Source organism: Ambystoma mexicanum, chromosome 1p, assembly GCF_040938575.1.
Source record: "Ambystoma mexicanum isolate Mex_15411 chromosome 1p, UKY_AmexF1_1, whole genome shotgun sequence".
NCBI lineage: Eukaryota > Metazoa > Chordata > Amphibia > Caudata > Ambystomatidae > Ambystoma > Ambystoma mexicanum.
In genome coordinates this window covers 420,863,545-420,890,949 of record NC_090921.1, presented here as the reverse complement: position 1 = coordinate 420,890,949, position 27,405 = coordinate 420,863,545, and the positions used below count along the sequence as shown (strand labels likewise).

General features: G+C 43.2%; 1 protein-coding gene across 1 annotated transcript in view; it reads right to left on the bottom strand.

The window, feature by feature from the left end:
- The window catches only part of LOC138487977 (uncharacterized), a 129,105-nt gene that overhangs the window by 13,590 nt on the left and 88,110 nt on the right, over positions 1–27,405 (bottom strand). The window contains exon 2 of the mRNA XM_069614702.1: positions 24,149–24,344. Within this exon, the coding sequence (XP_069470803.1) occupies positions 24,149–24,344 (196 nt within the window). The remainder of the gene's footprint in view (positions 1–24,148; positions 24,345–27,405) is intronic.

Sequence of the window (27,405 nt, the reverse complement as noted above, 5' to 3'; positions counted from 1 at the left end):
GATGAGTCCATAGATTATAGTAATTGGACTGAGTCAAGGTCATAATTGCCACTTAGATCCAATATGAGCTGAGTGTCATCCGCATAATTCGATTAATGGATGTTCTGAGATGTTAACAGGTCACATAATGGCTATATAGATTAAACAGGGAGGGGCACAAACAGGCCCCCTGCGGAATGGCCTCTTTTATACACTGAGTTACAGAGGTTGCTTTGCCCCAACATACTCGCGATTACCTATTACTCAGAATGGAGGAGAACCAATAAATAGCTTTGATCGAACACTGGCCATGGGAGAGAAGATGGTCCACAAGACATGTGTGTTCCAGTAAGTCGAATGCAGCCGACAAGTCCAACAGTATCAGCAGGCCAGCTCTGCCCCCATCTACAATGGTGAGCATTACTGTCTGTAGGTCCACCAAAGCGGTCTCTGTCCCATTGGAAGTCCTAAAGCCCGATTGTTGTTGGTGTAAGATGTTGTTAACCTCTAAATTGGGGCTTCTTTGTCAATACTTTTTTTGCAAGAAAAGAAAATTGGTTATAGTCCGTACGTTGTTTGGGTTGTTTGGATCTGAGCCTGGCTTCTTTGGTAGAGGAGAAACTGCAACTCATCTAAGACTATCAGGTACAGTGTTATGACTAAATGATGAGTTGACGAAGTGTACTATGAATGGTGAAAAGATGTTTGGGGTTTGTACAATGAACTTGCATAGCAGGATCTCAACTGCGCATGAGGTTGGATGAATTTGTTTCAATTTAGAGACTTCACCCTATGAGGTATGTGAAAAAGAAAAGTAGTGCAAAGGCTGGGTGACGCTTTCCACACTCAGAAGAGGATGAGGTGTGTGTGGCTTAAGAGAGGCTGCAATATTAATATACGCTTGGGAGATCTTACTAGCAAAAGGTTTTTGGATTTGATTGCAGACGTCATTGGTGGGTACAAACTACTGAGATTGGATTGGATTGTAGGTTTTTCCAGGCTATGATAAATATCTAATAATTACTTAGTATAATTTTGGCAGTCTCAATTTCCATGTTAAAAATGTTTTCTTTTGCCTTGCACATTTGTTGTTTGTAGGCATGCTGCACCTGTTTCCAGCCTATTTTATTTTCATGATTACTGTTCAAAAGGAAGGAATTCCCAATGACTTTAGCAATATCTACAAGACCCACTAAACCGTCCCCTGTCTGAACAAGATAATAAGTGAAGGGCAGATTTGATTGTACTAATGACATTTCAAAAGATGTTCAAATTAAAGCTGGATAGTTGGTTAGGAAACCCCAATATGGGTACAACCAGTAGGTAGTGCCTTCCTCATTTAGAAGTATTACGCTAAACCACACTGATGATGCAGCAACCGACAGGCATAGGACATTTAAACACAACTACGAGATCCTACATGGCTGCGCTTATTGGTCAACCATGGTCAATATTTAAATACCTATTTGGTCTGTGCCCAATTTCAGCCCCATTTTATCACACGATGGCCTCCCTTACAGAAAAGAGGGATGATATTACCTTTGTCTGAGTAGCAGAGTGAGGTATTCGCTCCAAAAGAGGAACTACACATATATTGAATAAAATGTCCCTATTGATAAAGTGTATTGAATGTCTCTCAGCACCAAATTGTAAGGCACAGACTGTTGCCACTTTGAGGATCAAAAATATCTTTTCTATTTGTGGCCTTCCTCAAAGGGATTAATCTCACCAGGGAAGTCATTTTACCAGTGAGGTGATGAGAAATCTTAAGAGTGAAAAATTATCTCCAAATTGCCCACCACCCTACATCTAGCATAAGAGTGGAAAGACACAATACAACAGTTGTATGTGCAAGTCAGTTGTAGTGCAAGAGGTATACTCTGGACCCAGTTGCGACTTAGGATTCCCTTTGGTGCTGATTGTCTGAAGTCTAACCCTGCTTCACTCACAAAGATGTCCCCATTTGAGCTCATGGCCAGCAGAAATATGGTGTTACCTCAACATCTGTTATACTGAACGCAAGAACAGGTGTTGTTCAATTCCTCTAAAGCACATGAGCATGTCAAAAATATTTGAAAACATGCACAACATGCTGATTTGTTATTGGAGATTCAAAGATAAGCAGAATACATGATTCTGTCTTCAAATGATAAAGGGAAATGCTTGCTATGGTTCTTTTAGTTTGGCACCAGTATACCTTGGCCGTCCTTTAATAAAGGCTAATGCAATCCCCAAAAAAACAAAATCATCTGTAATGGCATGAGGAACAAATGTCATTTGAATTTCTGAGAAAATACAGTAAAATATTAGAATTATTTAAGAAACTGTGGTCTTAAAAGTGATTGGGACCACCATAGTGTATTCTCAAGTTGGTAGATGACGGCATACTGTGAAAGTAATAATGGCCTATTACTCTAGTTTCCTCATTAACCTTTGCCTTAGACACCATTAGGCACATGTACTGCAGGTTTCATGTGGGTTTTAAAACCAATTAATGCCCAGGATAAAGGAATGAAAAAACAATAATCAAGCAATTTAAATCTCCATTAAACCTATTAATTATGTGAACAGTTAATGTTTGTTCCACACCATCTGTTTCATGAACTTCGATCTCAAGAATTCACAATAATGCATCTCTCCAAATAAACAGTTTAAAAAAAAACAACTTGCAGAAATGCATATAATGGATTGCATTTAAGAGGCCCACTGAATTTTAAAAATATTCATAATTCCAATACCATTAGTGGCAATGAGCTGTGATGTACATATTCTTTCTGATTAGTCATAAAATTCCAATAGAAAAATACAAATACTTGCAAAGAAAATGTATATTGCTCCCTATAATTAAGAAATATTAATATCATCCGTTTTCTGTGAGTTCTAGGATTCAAAGGCACTGGGTATACAGATGTCAGTAATGCGTCTTCCTGTGCAATGTTAGAACAGGACGTAGAAAGACAAATATCACCCTCTGATCGGAGACGAAAGTACAAGCTGCACACATTTCATTAGTCGGAAGTTCTAACAGTATGATGTCACATTTCCTTGCTTATTTCACGATCAGATTTCATTAGATCACCATTCTTGTGAGACTTATACTCTTCTGACACTTTAAATGTGCAACCATCATTCATTGGATGGGGTTCCATTGTGTGCCATTTAGCTCATTTCCATTTTCACTACAAATTAGACTTGCAAATCATACTCCATTCAAAGAGAGCTAAGCCACACAGTCAGTATATATGATAGGATGCACAACTGTGCCAGCATTAAGCATGTCCACATTGTTGCAAGAAGCATCATTTGCACCATTTCGAGTCATGTCCCGAACAGCAGGAAGAAGTAAAACAAATGTGTTGCTATTGGCGTTTACGAATGAAGAACGAGGCTGCAAGCTGAGCAAGACACTGCCAAAATACTGAAGCAGGCCAGAAACACTACTGCACTCTGGCAGGCTTCAAAGTTGCTGTACACATACATAGAATAGCTTGGGAATGCAGAATATCACAGTAATTGGGTCCCAGAGTCAGGCTACTTGCAGAATTATTTTTCATGAGACCTTCACTGAAAGATAAATAGTTTCATATTGGAAGAACTGAGATACCATGATCCTGTGGGCCCTATTTGCTGTAAGAATAAACACCTGAAGCCTCTTTAGGGTATTCCTCATTTGAATTACTTTATGGTATGTGTTAGATATGCTTAACGAGACATGGGAAGAGAGAGAGTAATCCATTCAACTGGTTTTCCAAACCATGCAAAATCTGCACCTAGACTGACATCTAGGACAGGTCTAAGAACATCAGAAATTAAATGAAATTATATTTTATTTATATCGCGCTCCTACACAAGTGTTTCAGAGCGTGACCAGGCAAAGGGAGGGGAACAGGGGACAACAAAAACAACGATCTTACCAGGCCCCCCCGTGACATTGAGAACAGGCAAGGGCATGGGAAAGGGAAAAGGGGGAAAGTGCATGGAAGGGGGAGTGGTGGAAAGTGCAGAAAAGAGGAGAGAACAGAATACTAAATAATAAGTAAAATAAATAAACAGTGGTAGTGCAGCCAGCAAGTGGCAAGTGCTAGGTTAAACAGAAGGGTATATCTGATAAGTGCAGATTAAAAGTGTGGGGGGGACTGTATGGGTACAGATACAGACCCCACTGCAAGGGATGGCCCTGAGGCAGTGCAGGAGGGTGGCAGGGTGAGCGGGTACATGGGCCCGAAGGATCGAGGTTGGCCAGGTGCACAATGCCAAAAGAGAAAACAGATCAGCAGGGGAGAAGAAGGTCAAAGGCAGAAGCGAAGAGGAAGGTCTTGAGGCCAATTATAATAAAAAGGCCATTCCCCGTACCTCCTCTGTAGGACAATTAATCCTAGTCTTGTTGCCAACATCAGAAAATAAAATGGTGTCAGAGTGGTACAGCCCCTATAAACTCCTTGAGAAGAAGAGCTCCTTTGATTACCTTATTTCCCAACCTGATAGGAGGCAAAAGACACAGTTGTATCATATCAATCTCCTCAAAGAGTGGAGGGTAGATCCCAGTGAGGACTTTACAGAAATGATAGCCACTCTTCTCATGGATATGGTCCTAGAAAACACTTTAATTTCCCTAGACCTGTCACCAACTCAGCAGGCAAACATCAGGGATATAGTAGTCCAATTCACAGGTGTATTTGTGGATCAACCTGGGAGGGTCCAAAACTTTTTCCATTCTATTAGAACACATCAGGGAAAGCTGGTCAACTTAAAACCCTACTGGATTCCTGAATCCCAGAAAAAAGAAAAGAAAAATAGGTCATGCCAAAAGCTGACCTTATCGAACCATCAGAGAACCCTTGGTCCTCGCCAATCGTATTAATAGCAAAGCCTGCTCAATCGTGGAGATTTTGCATTGATTTTAGAAAACTCAATTCAATCTCCCTTTTTGATAATTATCCGATGCCCAGGATAGATGATTTAATCAATAAATGAGGGCTGGGAAACTATATCTCTACAATTGATCTGACATAAAGCTATTAGCAGGTCCCTCCTACTCCCTCAGAACAAGAAAAACGACTTTCTCAACCCCTCAGACGTTATATCAGTTGAAGGTCTTACCATCTGGCCTTCACATGTCACTTGCCACTTTCCAACCCCTAACAGACAGGGTTTTGAGGCCATTTATACGATTCTGTGTCAAGTATCTTGATCTTTAGTGATGCACAGTGAAAGTTGGTCAGACCATGTTTTCCATCTCTGTGAGGTTGTCAGTGCCCTAAGAAAGTGGGTTTAACTGCCAATGCCGGGAGTGACAACTAGCCTAGTTGGCAGTGAAATATCTTTTTTTTATGGGCAATGGTTTGGTCCAACCTCAGAACAAGAAGGTTAAGGCTGCTCAACTGACTGCAATGTCCAATAGCAAGAGGGAGCTTTGTGATCATTTGGGGCTAACCGGTTATTAACGACCATCATACAAAATGATTCCACAATAGCTGCTAAGCTCATGGACAGCTCAAAAATGCACAGCCTCAAAAAGTAGTTTGCAACAGTGAAGATCAAGCCAGTTTCAGTGGGCTAAAGAACATTCTCTGTGGCGAACCTGTATTGAAGGTACCAGACTTTAATTGAGAGCTCATCTTACAAACAGATGCCTCCACACCAGGTCTATAAGCTGTGTTATCCCAAGAATACTATCGTATAGAACACCCAGTGTTACATACCAGTAAGAAGCTCTTTCCAACGGAACACAATTATGCCTAACTAGAAGAAAACTTAGACTGGTCACCGATCACTCTCTATTAACGTGGATGAGTTAAGAAAAGATACCAATGCTCGAATCATAAGATGGCTCTAAAACCTACAGCCATTCTGCTTCACAGTGGAACATTTAAAGGGACAAGATCAGGGAAAAGTAGATTAGTCCATTTTCAATCAATGAAGAAGGGGAAGCCAGCAAACCAAGGGAAAGGGTATGCAACGAATTGTGGGATTCTGTCACTTCAACAGGGGGGAGGCTCTCCCTGTGAGGTAAGGGATGTGAGCCCCTTTTGCAATACCCTCACATGGAATGCCGTTCACATGAGGAACTCCCCAAGCACTATATCCCTAACCCATCTTCAAGAACACTCAGTGAAAGAAAACATGAGGAACAAGCTAAAATGTGTTATTGTCAACCAAACACTGTGATTGTACCTATGGAGAAACACTTATATGGTACTGAGTTTAAGCAAACCACTGGATGAAAACAGAATGAAAATAAAACAGAGAAGAAGGATTTTGACACTACATCTGAGAAGTCCCATGGAAGCATCATAAATCTTGGAGGCAGAGACCTTGTCTCTCAGTGTCTCTCAGCTGGCAGTGAGATGCTGAGAGACACTGGAACACACATCGTCCGATGGTGGAAAGAAGCCTGAGTACAGATTCTAATGCATGGCGCTAGAAGAGCACTGAGAGGCGAGAGACCAAAAGGGATGCAAGAAGTCCTGAGAAAGAGTGAGTGACAAGCAGTGGCATGATCGTACCACGGTGGACCTGAAAGTCCATAAACAACGGCAATAGCACTTCAATAAGGGCATCGTGGAGCAAGCCAATCGAGTGAGGAACGAAGGTACAAGAAGCCAACATGACATCCGAGGAAGAGGGTTCCATCTTGCCAGAAATCCTGCTGACGTGATCCCTGAATGATACAGGTAACGGGGAGAACTGGAGACCCAGGTGGGGGACTGAAGATAACTACTGGAACACAAATACTCATCCCAGTCATGACGGAGTGTCAATAATTTACGAGGAAAGTGCAAATCATTACTGGAACGCTCATACATGTCCCAGTCAAGACAATTTATCAAGAATACAAGAGGCGAATGAGAATCATTACTGAAACGCTTGTACTCGTCCCAGCCATGATAGATTATCAAGAATACATGAGTAGAGTGAGAAGCATTACTGGAACACTCATATTTGTCCCAATCGAGATAAAGTGCCACGAGTCAATGCAGAGAGTGAGAATCATTACTGGAACACTCATACTCGTCCCAGACGAGATGCATTGTTGAAAGTGAACAAGAGACAAGAGAATCATTATTTGAATCTGCAAACTCGTCCCCGTCAAGATAAAGAGTGGACATTGAGTAAAGAGAACATCTTAATTTTGATTAAAGTGAAAGGAACAGAATTGTTCCATGGAAGGAAAAAGATAATCCCAAATAGGGTGAAACAGAAAGGAAAGAAAGAACGAGCGAGTGAAAGAGACTGTTGAGATTTTGAAGTACCCAGTATCTGAACTGCATGATTTGATAAAAGTAGTTACTAAGACCTACCTAAGAATACTTTATTGTACGGAGCTTGGTGAGAAACTAGCTCACAGGAGAAGGGAGACATTCTCCTGTGCCTTTGATGTTCTTGTAGTGGTAGGGTCAGGATAGGTTAGTTTGGACAGTGGACAGAATTTGCTTTGGGACTCTACTACTGACTACTGACGGGCACCTTAGCTAGCTTTGTAACGTAGGGAACATCCTTAGCCTAGGAAAAGTTAGGAGTTTTCACCTATCAATTAATAAACTACAACAGTGAGATGGAAAACCTGAGTCTGTGTTCTTTTTTTGACCTGCCACAGTACGTAAGCATATTCAGAGATTGTAATTTAGTTCACCTCTTCGCTTCTAGTTTTTTAAAATCGGGTGAGACATTTTATATGATGTGAGCATTATATATTCCATTGGGGAGACTATGATCACGTTTGCGAAAGGATGAGGAGGGAGATATACTTGTGATACACAATATGGGGGCAGAGCAATCTGAAGGGCATAGTTCAAATCGCTTTATACTATGTAAATATTAGAGATTACATACAGCTTGTGCGTTGTTGGGCTGCTATATGTTTGATATATGATTGGTTATGTTGTTTTGTCATGTTTTATGTGTTGTCTTTGTGCATAGGCCCTTCTCCTACCAAAAGGAGGTATGTGGATAATAAACGAACAAGGATGTCTCTAGTCTTTTATAACAAATGTCCCTGTTGTAGCCTTTGGAAGCATGATACATTGTTAGAGGCATTATATAGGTCTTGGGACTAGATTGCTTTAGAGAACGAGACCACTATCATTTTTAACGTGGAATGTCAAGGGCCTTAATTTCCCAAAAAAGAGAAAAAGGGTTATGGCAAGTATTCGGAGGACAAAGGCTGATGTGGTCTTCCTACACGAAATACTGCTGCTTGATGATGTATGAGGATTCTTGACAAATGCAAGATACAAGAACTCTCTAACAATTACACCTCGAAATCCAGGGGCATATGTACTCGGGTCCATAGAGGTGTGAATGTGGTGGTTAAAATAGTCGTAAAGGATAATGATGTAAGGATATTACTGACTGACAGTAGAGAGATCACCCGCTCTACTACCAGTGCCCAGCAATTTTCGACCTCATCCATAAGGCTGGGTGAGTTCTTTTTTGTTTTTTGATTCTTGGAAGTTTTGTCTTTATCTTTGCCTTACTTACAGTTATGATGTGAATAGTGGACATAGTTATTGGTACACAATTCTGATGATATATGTTGACCCCTACAGGTATCCTGCTTCTTAGAACTCCTAAGGAATATGGAGGTTAGTACAATCCCATTCTGCATTGATGAACCACTTTAGATTAGAATCCAAACACTTTCAAGACTGAATAGTCATTTCTTGAAACCCTACAGGGTCCTACAGAAGAAGCACACTGAAATAGGAACATAAAGCTCTGACCCCGAAGATGGATTATAATCCGAAACGTGTTGGACATAGAGACATCAATAAGGAGCTGCCTTGGTTGTGTTGTGAATGTCACATGGCATGTGTAAAAATCCAAGTGTGAATGTTGTAAACACTGGATCCCTAATACATACTTTGTACCTAATTACTATTGCACCTATATGTATAAATAAGGAGGATGGTGTATGTTTGTTATGATTTCCTTTGACGATATTTTGTTTTAGAAAAAAAATAAGTGTTCCGACTCGATTTGGTTTGATTTCCATGCCGGGACAACAAAAAATGTGTTTTTTTCTAAACCATAATAGTGAATCATGACTGATGCAAATATCCATGGTGGACAATTTAATGTGCTTTAAAGTAAGTTGAAACTGCTGAATGTCAAATTGAATAATGGTTCTCACTTTTTTGAGGGAATGACACTGGACATGAACAGACATTGGGACAGGTGCCCCCCTAGGAGTGCATTTTTGGGCCACTGTGTAGCGATACACGGTGACATTGTTTTGATGGCAGACTGATCACTATTGGCTTTGTATATGGCCCTTGGGCACCTGGGATGCATTTCTTTGATGAGTTGTCTATTTTATTGCAGACACTTCAGGGGGATAGTGTGATTTTGGGTGGTGATTTCAACTATGTGCTAGACTATTTTATTTATAACCTAAATAGCTTAAACCACTGACCCAGGGGCTAAAGGGTGCTGAACAAACAGAAAATAAACAGCAAACAGTCTAGCACCCTGACAGAGCAGTGTGTTAGATGGAACCGGAGTCAGCAGTATTGATTAGTTAAACAGAAGTGTCTTCAGTCCCTTTCTGAATACCCTGATGGAAGATTCTTCTCTCAGGTTGATGGGAAGACCATTCCACAATGCTGGAGCTGCCGAAAAGAAGGCTACATTTTTGGCCTGTGTCAGCCAACAAATGGGAATCTTTAGAAAAGAACAGTTGTTGGATCTCAAGTTATATTTACTGACTTTGGGAATCAAAACGTCCTTAAGATAGATTGGGCACAAGTTTTTAAGCAGTTAAAGGTAATCACCATTAACCGAAAACGGATTCTCTACCTGATTGGAAGCCAGTGTTGGTCCCTTCTTGCGCCTGAGATATGGTCCCTTCTGTTTCTGTCCACAACAATTCTGACAGCATTATTCTGCATCACTTGGAGTCTATTAATCTGGCATTTGGGTAAACCAATCCGGATGCTGCTACAGTAGTCCATTCTTGAACCAATTAATACATGTGCTAATGCTTCACTGCTTGTCCTAGAAAGAAAAGGACAGGCATGGGGCAGAAGTTTAATATAATATACTGTGGAGGCAACTAAACTGCTGACCCGTGTCTTCATATTCAGACTCCGGTCCAAATAGACCCCCAAAGTTTTAACCTTCTTTTTAGTTTCAATGATGCAATCACCTCCAACTTACAAATATTCTTTTCTGTTCCTACCAGAATAAGCTCTGTCTTGCTCGTATTGAGCGAGAGGCCATTAGTACCCATCCAGTTTTGGATAAGGCTGTAGATCCTATTTGATGTAATTGGGATGACACATTGAGTGTCATCGGCGTAGTTCGTGAACTGAACGCTGTTAAAATCCAGGAAGTCCAGGAATGGAACAGTAAAAATGTTATAGAAGATAGGGAAGAGACAAGCTCCCTGAGGTACTCCTTGTGTCAACTCTAAATGGTTAGCATCCGCTAAGTCACTGCTCACTCGCCAGTGATACCCCGCAAGGAATGATTAACCCATTGAGCTGCCGAGGGCATGAAACCCGCTAGCTCCTCCAACCTGGCTTCCATCGCTGCATGGTCCACCAGATCGAAGGTGGCAGACAGGCCCAACAACATCAGCATGCTCGTATTTCCCTGGTCCATATGCCGGAGGAGTCTGGATTTTAAATCCAGCAGAGCTGTCTCTGTTCTGTGCTTTTCTCTGAAACCGGATTGCCTCTGATTCAAAATATCAACGGTTCTCAGATGGGCGAGCACTTGTATATATGCCACCCTGTCCAGAATCTTCCACAGAAACTGAGAGTTAGAAATAGGTCTATAGTTTAACGGGTCACTGGGTGAAAAAGTAGGCTTCTTTATGAGCGGTGTGACCCTGGGTTGCTTAATTCATGCTGGCACAGAACAGTCTCTAAAAGACGCGTTCACGAACCTACAGAGTGTGGTAATCAGAACAGCGGAGCATGCTTTAATAGCTAATGCAGAAAAGATGTCCCCTTACAGTTTGATGGCTTGAGTTTCTCTATGATCAGGTTTTATTTGATAACGTAATACCAGCTTCAGGGCCTCACCACGAGTTGGGCAGTATTGCCAGCGCTATTACCGCCGGCGCTAATAGCCCTACCGCCAAAGCGCTATTAGCGCTATTAGCGCCGGATCACGGGTTTGGCAGAAGGGTTATTGCCCATTCCCCATTGGGCCCATTCGGGAATTCCTCATTTCACATTGGGCGCTAATTGCACCGAAAATCGGCAATTTTGCCATGGATTTCCCCCAGCTCAGAGCTGGGGGAAAATCTGCAAAAGCCATGATCTGGAAGACCCTTAAATGCAGCGGTAATATAGCTATCGCCGCATTTAAGGGTTACCGCCAGACTCGTGATGAGGCCCCTAATCTTGTTAAGTTTAGTATCCATTGCTTCTTGGACCAGGTTACACCAGTTAGCATCTCTAGTGATTGTATCTAAGTTGTTGTTTTTTTGTTGTTTCCAACTCCCTAAACACTTTAAAAAGCTCCTTGGGTTGGGATTGTGCTTTAGAAATGCGATCGTCTAGGTAGGCTCTTTTAGCGAAATAATGGCCTTTTTATAGTTTTGAACAAGTATTTGATATGATTCTTTATCCAAATCTATTAAGGAATTTTTCCATTTGTAGAGAGCTTTGATTTTATTGCTTTTCAGGACTTGCAAATCAGTGGAGAACCAAGAATTGGTCTCTCTTTGCAGTGTCTTCTTAAGTCGCAAAGGAGCTAACGTGTCTACTGCTTTTTGCATAGTGTCTAGATAGAAGTCTGTGATTTCTTCTACAGAACACTCAGCATTCACTTTCTCCTGTAGTCCACGAGTCCAAGGATCTAAGGATTCTGGAGTCCATTTTTTTAGGTTTCTGCCAAGAACTGTGGTAATGATAAGTTTCTTATTCACTACAGATCTTTCTGAAATGATCTCAAAGTAAATAAACGAGTGGTCAGACCAGGGACACACGCTAACCGACTGATTGGTTAATCAAGAGTGTTCCCTTTCATATGGGTAGGAGCATGGACAAATTGGGAGAAACCGAGGTTTGAGAGAGCCGTATACAGATATTTAGCTTGCGTATCGTTATTGTCATCTAGTCAGTAATTCAAATCTCCAAGAAGTAAAACTTTAGAGGAAGGTTTTAGGAACGTTAAGAGGAGATCCGATAATTGACTAGTGAAATCCTTCATTGGTATTGGTGGATGATAAACAAGAATAATGTTCACAGTATTTTCCGCGTGTATTCTTATTTTAATATGAAGAATGTCACAGTATACTCGAAATGTCAGTTCTCCAGACATCTAGAAAGTCTTAAAAAATGATTGCTATCCCTCCTCCTTTGCCTTCAAGCCTGTCCTGGCAGAATATATTGTAACCGTGAGGTATTGTCAGGGCAAGAGAGGGAGCCGCCGCAGTATGATTCCAAGTTTCAGTTACGGCACATATGTCAATGTTGTGTGTTGAAATGTATCCAGAGGCCTCAAGAGCATGTTTCAGAAGAGACCGTGCATTGAGAAGAAGGCATTTGAGCTTAAACGTGGAATTAGCCTTGATCTTTGTGGGGAGCATGAACACAGTGTGAGTAGCGTTAGTGGCATTAATGCTCATAAGATAACTTTGCTCTTTCTGGCTTATGACGTAATGTTCAGGAGGTGCAAGCTGAGTATTTGGGACCTCATCAGTAACTCTAATGTTATTAGCACTGGATTTTTCTAATAATCTCTTATTCAAGCAAGAGTATCCTTTATGCGGATTATCCTTACCCATGTTATCTGTGTGTGGTCCTATCCCAGCACAAATTGGCATTAACATGTTCTGAAAGTGAGCGCTGGAGACCGCCGCCATTTCTAGGAGACGAGACAATCTCCATTCGGAGTCCGCTCTTTCTTTGGCAATTAGCTCGAGAATAGCAGGGAGGCTCATATTGCTTACCAGATAGTGGATGCCGCCTGTAAAGGATGTGGGCCCCGAGACCCCGGGGAGCCACGGACCGGCACAGACCAGCATGCCCCTTTCGCGCCGGCATGTTTGCAACGGGTTTCAATGGAAGAGCGTGCCAAAACTACAGCTCCTGATGGGGATTGTAATTTGAAAGTGCGTGCAGAGTAAGCAAGAAACTCTGATTCAAACCGCACCTTTCTTTAGTTAATGGGGAAGATTCACAATATTAAAAGCACAATAAGAGGTCTAACTACTAAAATGAGGCAACAACAGTATAGAAACAAATATTCTAGAAAGTGTGCAAGCTCGAGTGAGAAAGCAGCAATGCGGGGTAAAAATCAAGAGTTCTAAAAAGATTTCAGACACAGATAAAAACACAATCGCAGCAAAACAAAGAAATCTGTAAATTAGATTATTCGGCGACTTGCAGGTACGTGAATGTAGGGGTGAGTTGAGACTTTGAATGCTTCCTTTGGATATAGTTGTTGTGTGGAGGGCAATGTATCCTGGTGTGAAAGAGTCTTCATTTTACTCCCCTGTGCATGACCCATACTCTAGGATAGATTTAATGTTGATATTTGACAGACTTATTGAGAGGACAGAGGATGTGGCCATATGAGAGAAAGTGATTTCAGATTGCTCATTGGTAGAGCTATGGCTGGATTTAGGTACTGCAGGGTCGAATTTCGCTTGGTGATGGTTAAGGACAGCAATCTTAAGTGACCTAGAATTGACTGAGGCACTGCAAAGTTGCATTGATGTTTTTTTTATGGAAAAAAAGGGAATCTGTTAGTATACTTTTGGTCTGGGATAGTTTCAAGGCCATAATACAGGTAGACCTTATTAGTCAGAGGTTTCGCATTGGGAAGAATGGATTAGCGCAAATTGGACAATTAGAGTACAGGCTTAAGGAACTTTAACCGAAGTATGAATTGTCTAGGCATCCCACAGATAAGTTAGAGTTACAAAAAAAAGTGGATGATGCTCTGAATGGTATGATTAATGTACTGCTGGAAAGGGGTGTATTTTTTCTGAAACAAAAATACTGGGAGTGCGGTGATTAGAGTGGCACATTAATGGCCAATAAACTAAAGTGAATGACAAAGAAATCTCTTATTAATGGTGTAGACAATGCACAAGGCATTCTAATATTTAAGAATACGGACATCTGCAAATGCACCTAAAAGCAAATTCTATTTAGAGGTTTGTATTTATGAGGCTTAAGGTTGATAAATCTTTGAGATTGGATGGACTTCCGAGGGAGTTTTACAAGAACTTTTTAGCTCAGTTAACCCCTTTTCGATGCGATTTGTAGAACTTCATATTACAAAGTGGAGACCTATGTCCTACTATGCCGGAGGCTCTTATTACATTGATTCCCAAACCGGGTAGAGATCATACTAAGTGTGGGAATTATCGCCCAATCTCACTGTTCAATGTGGATGTAAAAATATTTCCCAAAATATTGGTGAATAGGTTAGATAAGTGTACGGGTGAAATAATACATAAATCGCGACTGAATTTTGGTTACGATAACATCAGAACGTTTACGGTTGAAACTGCTTTGATGTTTTTAGATTAAAGAAATCCTTTGATAGGTTAAACTGGGTGTTTTTGGAGCAAACCTTATTGATGACGGGTTTTTATCAAGGGTTTTGCATTCATTGCTTGCATACTGGAGCAACGGCTAAGGTTTGGCTAAATGGGGTGCCCCCAAGTGAGTTTACATTGACAAGGTGCACTAGGCAAGGTTGTCCATTGTCGCCATTATTGATCAATATTGCCCTGGAAACCTCTTGCAGCCCACATCAGTCAGGAGGAAGGGTTACGTGGCCTATGTGTGGGAAATGGAGAATTCAAGGTACTATTTCATGCTGAAGACATGAATATAATTTTGTCTAACCCTCGTGAGAGTAACGTTTTGCTGAAAGGAATCGTTGATGTAGTGGGACATTTTCTGGATAAACCGGGATAAGACAGGTGTTTTTCTACTTTCTTCATCTTGTTGTAGGAGTGATTTTGACTCAAGGAACTGCAAATGGTCTCAATAATGTGTGAAATATTTAGGGATTTACATTGTACGGGACTTGAAAAAGATAGTGGATTTCATTGTGAACAAGCTTATTGAGGTACTTACAGGTGATGTGAGGAAGTGGGAGAGGTTGCAGGTGAGCATTTGGGTGATAATCAATGCTGTTAAGATGACTCGCCTCCCCAACGTGCTATACGTTATGCAGTCATTGCAGTTGAAGTTTACCAAAACGAATTTAAGGATGATTGACAAGGTTTTTCAGAGGTTTCTATGGGGCAGCGGTAAAAGGCAGTAGATCCAGCGATTCATGTTTGTACAGAGTGTTCAAGTGGTTAGGTTGGGATTTCCTGACCTTGAAATCTACTTCAAGGGCTTTTTGCTTAAAAAATCAGGGGAATTTTTTTACATCAAGAGAGAGTTCACCACTCAAGAAACATGGCTGATGGAAAAACAAAATCTCGATGCATACGAAGTAACAATCTCTCCAGCCTCTAAAGGATCTAAAGGTCGCCCTACATCTGGTCTGTTGACAGCGATCAAATCAGGGAGCAGATTGAACTTATTAAGAATAATCTCCTCTAACTCATTTGCCCAAGAACTCTTAGTGAGCTGGACAGCTCCTGTGAGACCATCAACCGCAGATAAGCCAACCACTCTGATTATTATAAATCTTTATTGTAATCCTCAAATTCTATCCAATAATGTGTTCTTGGAAATGGCCATAAACCTCATCGACGACACACACATAAATCAGGGCTCTGATTACATCATAGTGTGCAGAGATTTGAATGCAAATTGCCTAAAAAAAGCCCATAATAAAAATGGGCTAAAAAAATCCTTACCAGCAGTCGAGAGAGGAATTTTGTGGCTATCACTGACAAGCTCACGAGATCTCCATCTTCTAAAAGCAGAAAGAGTGGGAAACAACTCCCCAGTGGCCACATGGGAGCGAAATAGCCAGAGTGCTGATATTGACTACATCTTTGTTTTCTAGAGATCTAGTAGACCTTATTACATCTTTTGAGATAATCAAGTCAGCTAATAGCGACAACAACCTACTGTGTATGAGTTGGGAGGTGGCAGTGGAACCAAAAAGAGAACAAATGAAATTAGCGGTTGAAGAATATACTTTTGCAATCGTTATGTTCACACAGACTTACATCAACAGCTGTGGACCTACCAGCAATACTTTGAGAAGCCCTAAAGTTGATTATAAGCCTCTACTTGAATGCTACCCCTCGGAACAATCCGGCAAAAAGAAAGATTTAATAACGAAAACTCACACTTATGACATGATGATTGTGGAAAAAAGAAGAATATTGAGAAGAATGAAACGACTTGCAGTAAAAACAAACCTCAAAGAAAATAGAGATAAAGCTAAAATCACAATCAAAGCCTATAAGAATTGGGTATCCGGGCACAGAATCAAACTCTATCAAAATGATCCGGAGCAAATGCTATGGATAATCAGCGGGAAAAAAACAAGAGATTTCTAGTCTTGGTCAAGTCCACTGCTGCCAACGCTGGAGATCACCAACAGAACAATGTTAGCGAGAACCCTTTTTCAAGGAACTAAAGTGCCTTCCCAACTTAAACCAGTAATTCAGACCAAACCATGGGTCATCCCACATGATGTAGAAACAATCCAGGGGAAACTGCAAAAAAGTAATGCGTCACAGGCGCCTGGTGCCGACGGAATGACAAATGCAATCCTAAAAGAACATCCAGAGGAATGGGTGTTTTTTATCAACAAAGTCCTTCATCGATCAACACAAACTAAATAGATTTCCAGTTCAAAGAAAACATCAATTGAGGTCCCTATTTTCAAAAAGGGGTGGAAAGAAAACCCAAGAAACTATCAACCAATCGCACTTTTAGATGTGATTGACAAGGTTTTCAGCTTGCTTCTATTGGACTGCTTCCAGGACTGGATAAAGACATCGGGCAGTAACAACCATTTCCAAACTGGATTTGTGAAAACTGTCAGAACTACAGCAAATATTGTGCTTTTGAGTACCATGAAGGGGGGAAGGCCGAGAATATTCATGGCGTTTGTTGACCTGGTCCAGGCCTTCGACCAGGTCAACCGAGACATTTTGTGGGGCAAGCTGATGGAGAGAGACTGTCCGGAGACAATATTAGAACCTCTAATAGCCATCCACTCAAATACGTCCATGAAGGTCCACCTAAATCGTGCTGGCACACTATCCTCAGCAATTCCTATAGCCAGAGGAGTCAAGCAAGGCTGTCCCCTGGCACCATCCTTATTCAACTTCTACCTCTGAGATTTACAATACTTCGAGCCATCGATTAGATCTTTCCCCCCGACTATAGGAGAAGCTAGTGGGATTTATCTCTTGTATGCCGACAATCTGATCCTAATAGATCAGACTGCAGTGGGTCTCCAGCGACAATTGGACAGTCTCCAGAAATACATTAAGGATAGCCACGTTTAGATCAATAAAGAGAAAACCAAAATTATGTGTTTCGAAAAAACATCAAAACGAAACGAAAAACTTAATGGTTCCTGGAGGACTCCCATATCAAACAAGTAAAACGATTTCGATATTTGGGACTCATGTTAAGCAACAGCACAACTGAGACCCTGATGCAAGAATTCTTGCTAGAAAAAGCTAAGACCTTAGCTGGACAAACTAAAGTGTTACACATCAGCGAAGATCCTTCGTGCCTTCCTGTTCCACGGCTTTCCTGCAGAGGAACGTACACTCGGGGACTTCTCTGTGTCACAGATACAGGTTGCCATGGCGCCTTTCTGTGCAACAGAGGAAGCCGTGTCAGCTGACGTGTCCCATGCGTGGAGGACGCGTAAGGAAGCCCCACCCCCCTGCGATTTATAATCCGACGTCTCCCGGTGGCTTGTTGCTGCTAATTGTGGCGTTACTCTTTGACTCTGGGTCCATTCTGTCCTCTTTGCAAATCTCCTTTGCGAAGTTCTGCTGAATTCCTGGCTCCTTGACCCGCGCTCATTTCCCAGACTGCTTTTGTTTTTTCCCCTCTGGCCTTGTCTCAGAACGCTACGTTGCTGAAACGGACTGCCAGCGGACTCTGCCTGCATTTCCTCCTGTCAGCTGTTTGCATCTTCTGGTTTTGACTCGGAACGCTCCCGGATTGCCTTTGCACGGTCACTGCCTCCTTGCATTTCATAGTGCACCGCTTCATTTCGTTTCTTCCCGGACACTTCGGCAGGTCCTACAAAGTGTTCCATTAATTTAAACTCTGCCTGTGGCTGTGCTTGTTTTTCAGGATACAAGGTAAAAAATGCTCCACTTACATTTTGGGCATTACTCTTACTGCTACGTTACCTGAATTGCTTCAGTCATATCTCACACTTGTGCTGGGATTCCTGGAACTGTACCTTAAGTTGCTGCCTGGTTCTACTGGAACAATTCTACCTAAGTGCATTATTGTGACGCTTTCCTGTGTATGCACCAACCCGTCCCTAGTGCGAGTCTTGTGCCGCTGGGGTATACTTTTCCCATACTAACCTTCCGATTTGTTATTTTTTCCTGCCCTTGTTTCTTTCAAACTGGACATCATTACCTCTTAGGAATCCCTCTTTTCAGGTCTGTTTTGTGGTTTGCTATTAATAGTGAGGTTCTATTGGTTTGTAATTTACATTCACGCTATTTGGGTCTGTTTCTTTGTAGGTTCATCCATACCATGGTCAACTCTGCTCCAAACCTTGCCTAGGTATTTCAGTTAGTATATTGTTGCCTTGTTGTATTACTCCTTAAACATATCGCTTCTAATCATTTCTGTAATTCCTTTGCAGCATTGGTTTTAGTGGTGCATGTTTTCCCTGCTCTTTTATACGATTGACACTTCTGCCTGTTTTGATTAAAACAACAGAGAGGTACATCGTAAAGAAGAGCCCCTCTTTCAGAGGAAACCTGAATCTTAGAATTCAGGGGAGCTGGACTCCTGGAGGCTGAACACTAATTCTCTGTATATACTTTCGTCTTTGAGGTCGTCTTATCAACGTCCCGACCCGTATACGGAGCGGTGAGTAACATAAAGCTATGGACAAGAAATATGGCCGTTTTTCTCTGTTACCAGCAATTAACTATTACAAAGTTAAAGTTATTCCTTCACTGACCTATGGAGTGGAGGCCATGCCGGGAATACCAACAAAAATCTGCCCTAGACTAGAGGGACTGTTCTGGCGGAGAGTATTGGGTCTCCCTGACTCACCCCAGTTGCAGTCATACGTGGAGAATTGGACCTCCTTTCTCTCCAAGCTACAGTAGAATGGAATAGTCTGGCGCTATTCAGAAAGATCAGCCTACCAAATTGCCCAAACATATTTCAGATCATCAACAACGAACTGCTGGGTGGAGCAAGAAAACTGTTGAAAAATTGGGCAAGTAAAAACAAAGCAAAGCTAGAGGAAATTGGCTGTACAGAAGCAGACCTGAAATTCAACCCCACAAGGGGCAGAAGGAAATTGAACGATCATGACTGGATTTGCACCCTGGCGCTTGCATCTACCTATAAATTAACAGCCAATCTACCGATGAATTGTAGAAAGCAAACAATGCCGGCAAGCTACTTGTTCAAATTCCCCAGCAGGGCATACCGGCACAACTTTCTGAGGATACGCTTGAACCTTCTACCTACTAAGGAGATCATTGATATCAGGGAAAATTCTGACCAAAAAAAATGTCGCTATTGCAAAGAGCTAGATGAGGTCGAAACCCTGAAAGTTCTATTACTCTATTGCATAGCACTAACTAAGGAGAGAACAATCTTTTTGGGCCACCATTTCAATAAATTACAGTCATACAATGAAGAATACTGGCTGACCCTGCTGATGAATGGAGATAAGACATCTTTTGTGATAGCCGTGGTGTTATTCTTTGAGGAAACTTTAACAGGTCGAATAGTCAAGATAGGAAAAAGAAAGGGGGGTAAATAAACAAATATGTAGAATACACACTGAACAGTTTAAAGGTAACAAACGATAGATGATGTACCAGAAACAAACTATGTGATGATACCAGGTAGAAGAAAATTCTAAAAGACAATGGAGAAAGGAAAGACAAAGTAAACTGACCATATAGGAAAGGGGAAACTCAAATTGACTGATTGGAAAATTAAATGGAACTTTCATTTTCTTTCTTTGTTTTGTAAAAATTGTTAATCAATTGAATCAAATAAATAGAAAAAATAAAAAGAAAATATGTGCCCCTTGTGTACGCTGAACTATAATTACTGAAAATGTCTTGCTGTAATGTGAAACACTTCCACATAACTTGAGATATTACCCCTGACGCACAAAGGACTCATCTCTGTCTCAGACTTCACAACACACAACACCGAAACAAACCACACGTTGCCTCGCCCAGCAGCACATGGCGGCTACCAACCAAAAATCATACCTACGCTCAGTGAATGGTGTCAACCGAACTGTAGCTGCAAACAGCACATCACAGCTCTCTTGCTCCTTTATCCCATTCAGTCCTACCAACTTACCCGCTTCCCCCCTTGCTTTACAGATCTGCCAGAGCACCAATAGACCACACAGGGGGCAACAGTGCACAGTACAAGAACCTTTAACATACCCAATTCAAACACCTTTATTCGACATAGAGTCATCCGGATTAAATACATTACACAGTTAATAAAATTCAAACAGCTTCCATTAAAAAGTGATGCTATGGCAGCATAATCTTTAGTAGACATATACAGATTAATAAGAAAGACACTGCCATGCATACGTTTCTAAAAAGCCTGGAAAAAGATATTCATAGCCGTGGCCAAAATTGATAGGCAGCCTGTTGTTTCTTTGCAGCCATACTCAATAGATAGAATATGAAACAGCTTGCAATAAAAATAACCCTGCTAAAAAGACTTTATGTTAAAAACGTGTGTAATCTACTGGGAAGAGATATTACTACAGCGTGAGGCTTTAGATGGCATGTGTAAACAGATTTAAAGGCATTGCCATGTATATGTTTTGAGTAAACCAGGAGAGAAGTTCTTGCAGCCTGGAACCCAATTTAGAAAAGCAACCGTCTTTCGTCTTAGTAGCAATGCTCTGTATAGCTATTTAGTCACGGAGCCTGCCGCTGGGTGGATTCAGCATTGTGGAAGAAATTCTAAAGTGTGGCCACGTGTGTTAATACCTGCTTCCAGCAGTAAAGGTCTCAGATACAACCGCCTTAGCCGCTCAGTTGACTTACAATGTAAAAAGTGACTCCTCAGCGGCACCGCACATTGGACATTTAGCTGAGTCTGAGTTTTTCCATTTGGAAGTGAAGGCAGCAGTTGGCAGGATCCCCAGTCTGAGACTCATATAAAGTGATCTTGAATATGCAGGCTCAGCCTGGTCCAAGCAGGCTTTAAATCGAGCTGGGTGCCTCTGGGCCGATAGTCTGTGCCCAGCCTTAGCCTTGAGGTCTTGAGGAGGAGAAGATACTGTGCTTGTTATCTCATCAGGGGCTTGATTCTGCTCCAACTCATTAAACAAAGGCTCCCTGGATCTTCCCAAAACTCGCCCATATTGGAACAGAATAACAGGTTTTTTATATGGGAGAGCCATTTCAATTTGCCTGCCCCATCAAGGGACATAATGTGTAGAACAGCATCCATACACAGCTTCAGGGGTGGCTGGGTCTAGACTCTAACCCACACAGAAACGGTTAGGAACTTAAGGTCAGTGCTCAGGGGGATTGTGACATATTCCATGTGGACTAAAGCAGTCAGGGCGCTGGAGGGTAATAATAACAATCTCATCGGGAAATTGTTTTCCCTTATTATGATCTACTCGACATAATATACATATAATAATATAATACAGGTGTGATTGTGCCGCTCCCATGGGAGGTAAAAAGGGATAAAATGGCCCACTGAATTTATTCAATATTACGGCAGCCCTGTTTATCTGAAGGGCCCACACTGTGCTTGCCTGGAATCTTACGCCCAGATAGTCAAAACTGTCAACTTGTTCAATTAGATAATTGTCAATCATTATTTGAAGCAGGATCTTCTTCCCGAGGTTTGGTTTTGGATTGGTTCGACTTGGTTTTCCCCGCATTTACTCGGAGGCCCAGCTCCCTCAATTTCATTAGAAAAATTTAAAGCGATTCTTTTAAGCTCTGCGGGGATGTAGCATTTAAAACTGCATCATCCACATAGAATAAAGCCGGGAACTTGGTTGTAGCCATCTTGGGACAGTCCCGCCATCCTCTTATTAACTCGTTTATGATCTCCTGTATATAAAGGTTAAATAAAAGGGGTGCCAGGGCACAGCTCTGCCTAACCCCCTGAGCCATCTCAAGGAATGATGTTTGATCACGATCCATGTTATAACGTACACAGGACGTGGTGTTTGAATATAGTGAAACTATGATTTTAGTCAGATACTCTGTGACTCTATGCTTCGCTAGCACCTGCCATAACTGCTAATGGAGCACAGAGTCAAATGCTGTCTTGAGGCCCCCAAACAGTACATACAGGCACATTTTCAATAGGACAGTATATTTCTTAATAATAGGAAAGGAAACAAAGACACTGGTCCACTGTTCCGTGGCTCTTTTGGAACCCTGCCTGATGTGCACTGATCAGCCTTTTTTTGGTCCACTAACAACTGGAGATGTTTCAGAATTATCCTTCCGAACAGCTTCCCAGCCCGTCTAGCAAAGAGATGGGTCTGAAGTTGACAGACTGGTCCTGCCACCATTCTTATATACGGGGATAATCACAGCCTTGTGCCAAGAGTCTGGGATCCTGCCCATCTGTAAAATTCTGTTAAACACCTGGCACAGTGTAGGAGCCCAGATGGAAAACTCATTCTTGTAGAGGTTTGGCGGAATTATGTCTGGGCATGGAGCTTTGCCATTTTTGGTAGAGGCTAATGTGTCCTCTACCTCCTGAAGGGTGATACAAAGACTGTTTATACTTGTTGTACAGTGGGAGGCTAGAGGACCATTTAGAGAGGGATATGTTGTGTTTAAGTCACAAAAATGGGCCATCCATCTTTCCCCCCAATGCTACCGGCCAGTTGGTGGTCCCCCTTATGGTCACAGTCTGCAACCAGTTTCCAAAACAAGATGTTATCCCTTGAATAGTAGGCTCTATTGAGGCCCTCCCATTTCCCTTTTAGATAGTCTGACATTTTGAAATAAATTAGCTTTTTCTATTGGGTTCTCAGTAAATGGAACATGGGTCTGTTGATCCTTTTGGATCCCTTGTGCATCTTTCTATATCTCTCTTTGCTGCTCTGCAGGATCCATCAAATCATTTGAACTTGGACACTAGCACCAAAACATATGGCAGAACATTGTTTTTAAAATTTTCAAACTCAGCCAAGACAGCGGCAGGCTTACCTTCCCAAATTACAGATCGCCACGATGTTGTCTGAGATGGAGCCATACATTCTTTGTTTCGACTCTGGCATACAAACCCTATCCCATTTCCATGTTATTCATGCTTTACCCGTGCCCCCTCATGCTGGGGACCCTGTTTTGGTGCCTCATGACCAGATCCAAGAACAGCCCATGTAAAGAAATGGCTAACGGGCAGTGGTCACTTTCAGACCTACTGATGACTCTAACATCGCCTACATGCTACCCAGAAAGTGCAGTGATTAGGATATAATCGATTAGACTACGGCCCTTAAGTCCTATAAAGGTCTTCTTGGTGGGTTGGTCTGTGTCAAACCTGCAATTACAGGCTCTTAGTTTGAGATTGTATAAAATGGTAAATAATTGAGCTGCGAGAGGGTAGTTTGTTATCGTTCGACACACCACTGATTCGGGAATATCCCAGGCTTGATCTTGGTTGGTACATAAACCTTCAAGCTGGTCTGTTGGTTCCAATTGTAGATTAAAATCTCCCACCATCACTATAAAGGAGTGTTGTGACCCCACAAAATCGTTTGTGACTAACGCCTTTTGAAGGCTTTCAATGCAAGCCATACCATTCAGGCCAGAAGATCTGTTATACACATTTGTCAACTACAGTAACTCTAAAGGGTTGAGTTTGATAATAAGCATAAGAACATCTGAGGACTCAGTATCAACTGTCTTCACATCCCACCGCAAAGATGACTCGATCCAGACCAGTAAGCCCCGCGTAAAATAACATTTCCCTTGTACGCAGGCCAGGGTGCGGACTCCGATGTGCACCAAAAGCCAAAAAAATAAACTAAAAAGAAGCCTAATACCATATATTAATTAGGTAAAATGAAATAAACCTGCCTTTTCATCGCAGGGAGGGGTATTGTCATATGATAGCATGTCCCTCTTTCCGGCACTTATTTCTCCACTTGGAACATTTGCACTCTGGGTCCAGGACCCCATGCTTCCTGCCGGCAGGTTCAGCGACTTGCTGGGGGTTATGCTGAGCAGGCTTTCAGAATCCAGATCATCCATCTCTGAGGCATCGAAGCTGTACCTGTGGAGGAGAAGAAACTTGGTTAGAATGGAAACATCAAACGCCCTGCTCTTTAGTCTCAAATTCTGAAATGCGGCCTCAAAATTTCAGAAAAAAACATTTTTGAATCTCTGCAGAGTCCTGATGGGTTCATGTTCTGAACCACCTCTTCCTGTGTTCTGCTTCTGATATTGTTTTGATGCCTGTAACTTGGATCTTTCAATGCTTTTACCAATGTCTACATCTGCGTAAGGCTAAAGGGAGACCTATACTGTTGTATGGGGTTGACATATGGGCCCCAAAAGGTTTGCCAAAGGTCACGCAAGTTGAAAGATCTGTAATCCGATCTTTGCTCACGTTGCCTAATAGCACCACGTTTGAGTACATATTACTGGAATTTAAATGACACTCCCTTGAATGTGCTAGAAGGGTCCACAGTAGAGACCACCTGGGGGCGAATGGAGGAAAGCTAACCTTTCTGTGTGTTCTGAGGCAGCAGGAAGCAATAGGGGACTGAGCCTCCCCTTTACCCCTCCAGAAAGTGATTTTGTCAGTCCCCCGCGAGGACTGACAAAATTTGGAGCGATTCAGACTTTATATGGCCGAGCTAGCTGCAGGTCAAGCGGAGGTGGGAGAAACAGCGAACGCTGGCCCATGGCGGTGAGTCAGGACAGGGCACGCAGGGCCCAGATTTCGGAAGACTCAGCTCCTGGGGGTACTGGAGGTCCTGGGGGCCTGTGTGGGACCACACAGCCTGCCTACTCTGGGGGCAGGGGCTCGTTGGTCGCGGCCCAACAGCGCTAATTACAGCAACAGGAGGCGGCCGAGTGGGGCGTGGCGAAATTGGCAGCTTCACTGCTCCAGATGGCTCTGGAGAGCCAGAGACAGAGTGGCCCGAGAGGAGGAGCTGGCGATGCAGCCTTTGGTGTTCCCTGCCTGAGGGGCAGGGAGGCTACCTCCAGTGAGGCCCATGGAGTGGCTACATGCGCTGGTCCAGGGGTGAGTGTTTGCTGTGCCCCCCACAGGGTGCGGGACCTTTGACTGTGACCCCATGACTTCCCTTCACCCTGGTGCCCCTTTTGCAGTGGATCCCACAACTGATGTCTTTCGGAGGGGAGTCGAGGCAGGTGACGGACACGAGTGTGGGGCAACTGGGCCCCCTGGGGAGGGCTCCTACTGCCCAGACTGCATGGTACTAGTGAGGAGGAGCAATAGACACCGCAGGCCAGTAGTAGGTGGAGGCCCAGGCAAAGCCCTATGTGTTTCACCGTGCCCCCATCCAAAATCTTGGGTACCGGCCCTAGGTGCATGAGGGGCCATACTACATTGCCAGGAAAAGGACCCTGCCTAACCATAATGTCTGGGCTCGCTACAGAAGGAGAAGAGGTTGAGGAGTCTCTCTCGCTACTCATAGGGAGGTGGCTGGTGACACTCGAGGTCAGCCCTGACCGTTGTAGGAAACCCCCGCACAGACGACTGTGGCAAATAAGAAGAGGTGGGTGGCCAGAGGACCCAGGAAGGAGAAGGGGACCCCACTGGAGTCACCAGAGCAACAGCACAGAACATCGCTGACCTGCAGATCCCTCTCCCCCAGGCCCATGAGCTGGAAATCTTCCCTGCAGAGATTCCAGTTTGCGGTTGGGCAGAGGGCTGGAGTGGCCTCTGCAACACCAGGAGACGATATGGAGGATGACCCAGATGCCAAGAAGTACGGCGTTGCAGCCCCCATGTAGGAGATCAGGGGAAATCTATCAGCCCTTGACCAGAGGTTGGACAAAATGGACCAGATACTCCTTTCAGTGTCAGATAAGATTCAAGGGCTGGAGGCCAATCAGTCCTCAGTAGACACCCTGAAGCTCCAGATGGGAGTGAGACTGGCTGACCAGGAAAGGTGGGAAGCAGAGACTACTGGGAATGCCGAAACAACCTACATTTCTTTGGCTTCCCAGAAAGAGAGGGGGAAATTCAGCGTGACATCAAGAGAGCCATCCGGGAGATGATCTGTACGCTGTTTGGTGACGATGCCATGGATGAACCTACCATTGATTGAGCACATCGACTAGGGGGTGGTTCCAGGAATCCTCGATCAGTGCCAGCGCGCATCCATTATTATGAACAGAAGACTAAGATCCTGGAACGGGCTAGGAAGGCGGGCCCAATCAACTATGGCGAGATTCAGATCACCATGTTCCAGGATCTTTCGGCTCTCACCCTCACCAGGAGAAGAATGTGCGCCCGCTCACCAAGCGGGTGACAGCGAGGGGTTGCGGTACCGATGGGGATTCCCGTTCTCCCTGAACTTTGAATATGATGGCCAGACTTACCGGCTGGCAATGGAGGGTGACATAAGTCGAGTTTCTGAAGTACTCATGGAAGACTCACAGCTCCGGGCATCAGGCTTGGGAGAGAGAGAGAGAGAGAGACTGCAGGTTCGCTGGCTCTGCCCGCAGGTACCGGGAACAGACATAAAATGGCAGAGGCCCACAAATATAAAAAGTTAAGTACCCCACTGAGAGGCTCCTCTGGCCCTTGATCTGGGAACATGTGGTGGGGGGGCAAGGGAGTATCTCCGCAGAGAGTGGGGAGTGAAGGACATGGTGGATTGAGGTTTCTCGTGAGGGGGCTCAAGAACAGTGAGGTGTATGTTAAGTGAGTCCTGTTGACTCGGGACCTTTTTGGTGATCCTATACTGGAAGTTGGCGGGGATTGTCAGGATCGGATGCCAGAGGTAGGGGGAACAGGCGGGGGGTGAGTTGTCACAGGCCGCTCAAGAGGGAGAGGGCAGGTTGGGTTATTTGTTTGGAGTTTGGGGGAACAGCCCTGCATGGGGCTCAGGATGTTCAGCGATATTGTTTAGCATGTCTCAGGAAAGGATGGTGGCAAGGCGAGGTTGTGGAACGGCATCATGAGCTGGGGGGGTGACCTGGTGATTGGCTCCCTCAATGTTAGAGGGCTTAATTCTCCTGCAAAAAGATCAATGACTATGCTAGAATTCCAAAGAGACAGTTAGATCTCCTAATGGTACAAGAGACGCACTGGCTGAAGGGGAGGGAACCCCGCCTGGGGCCGCGAGGGGGAGGGA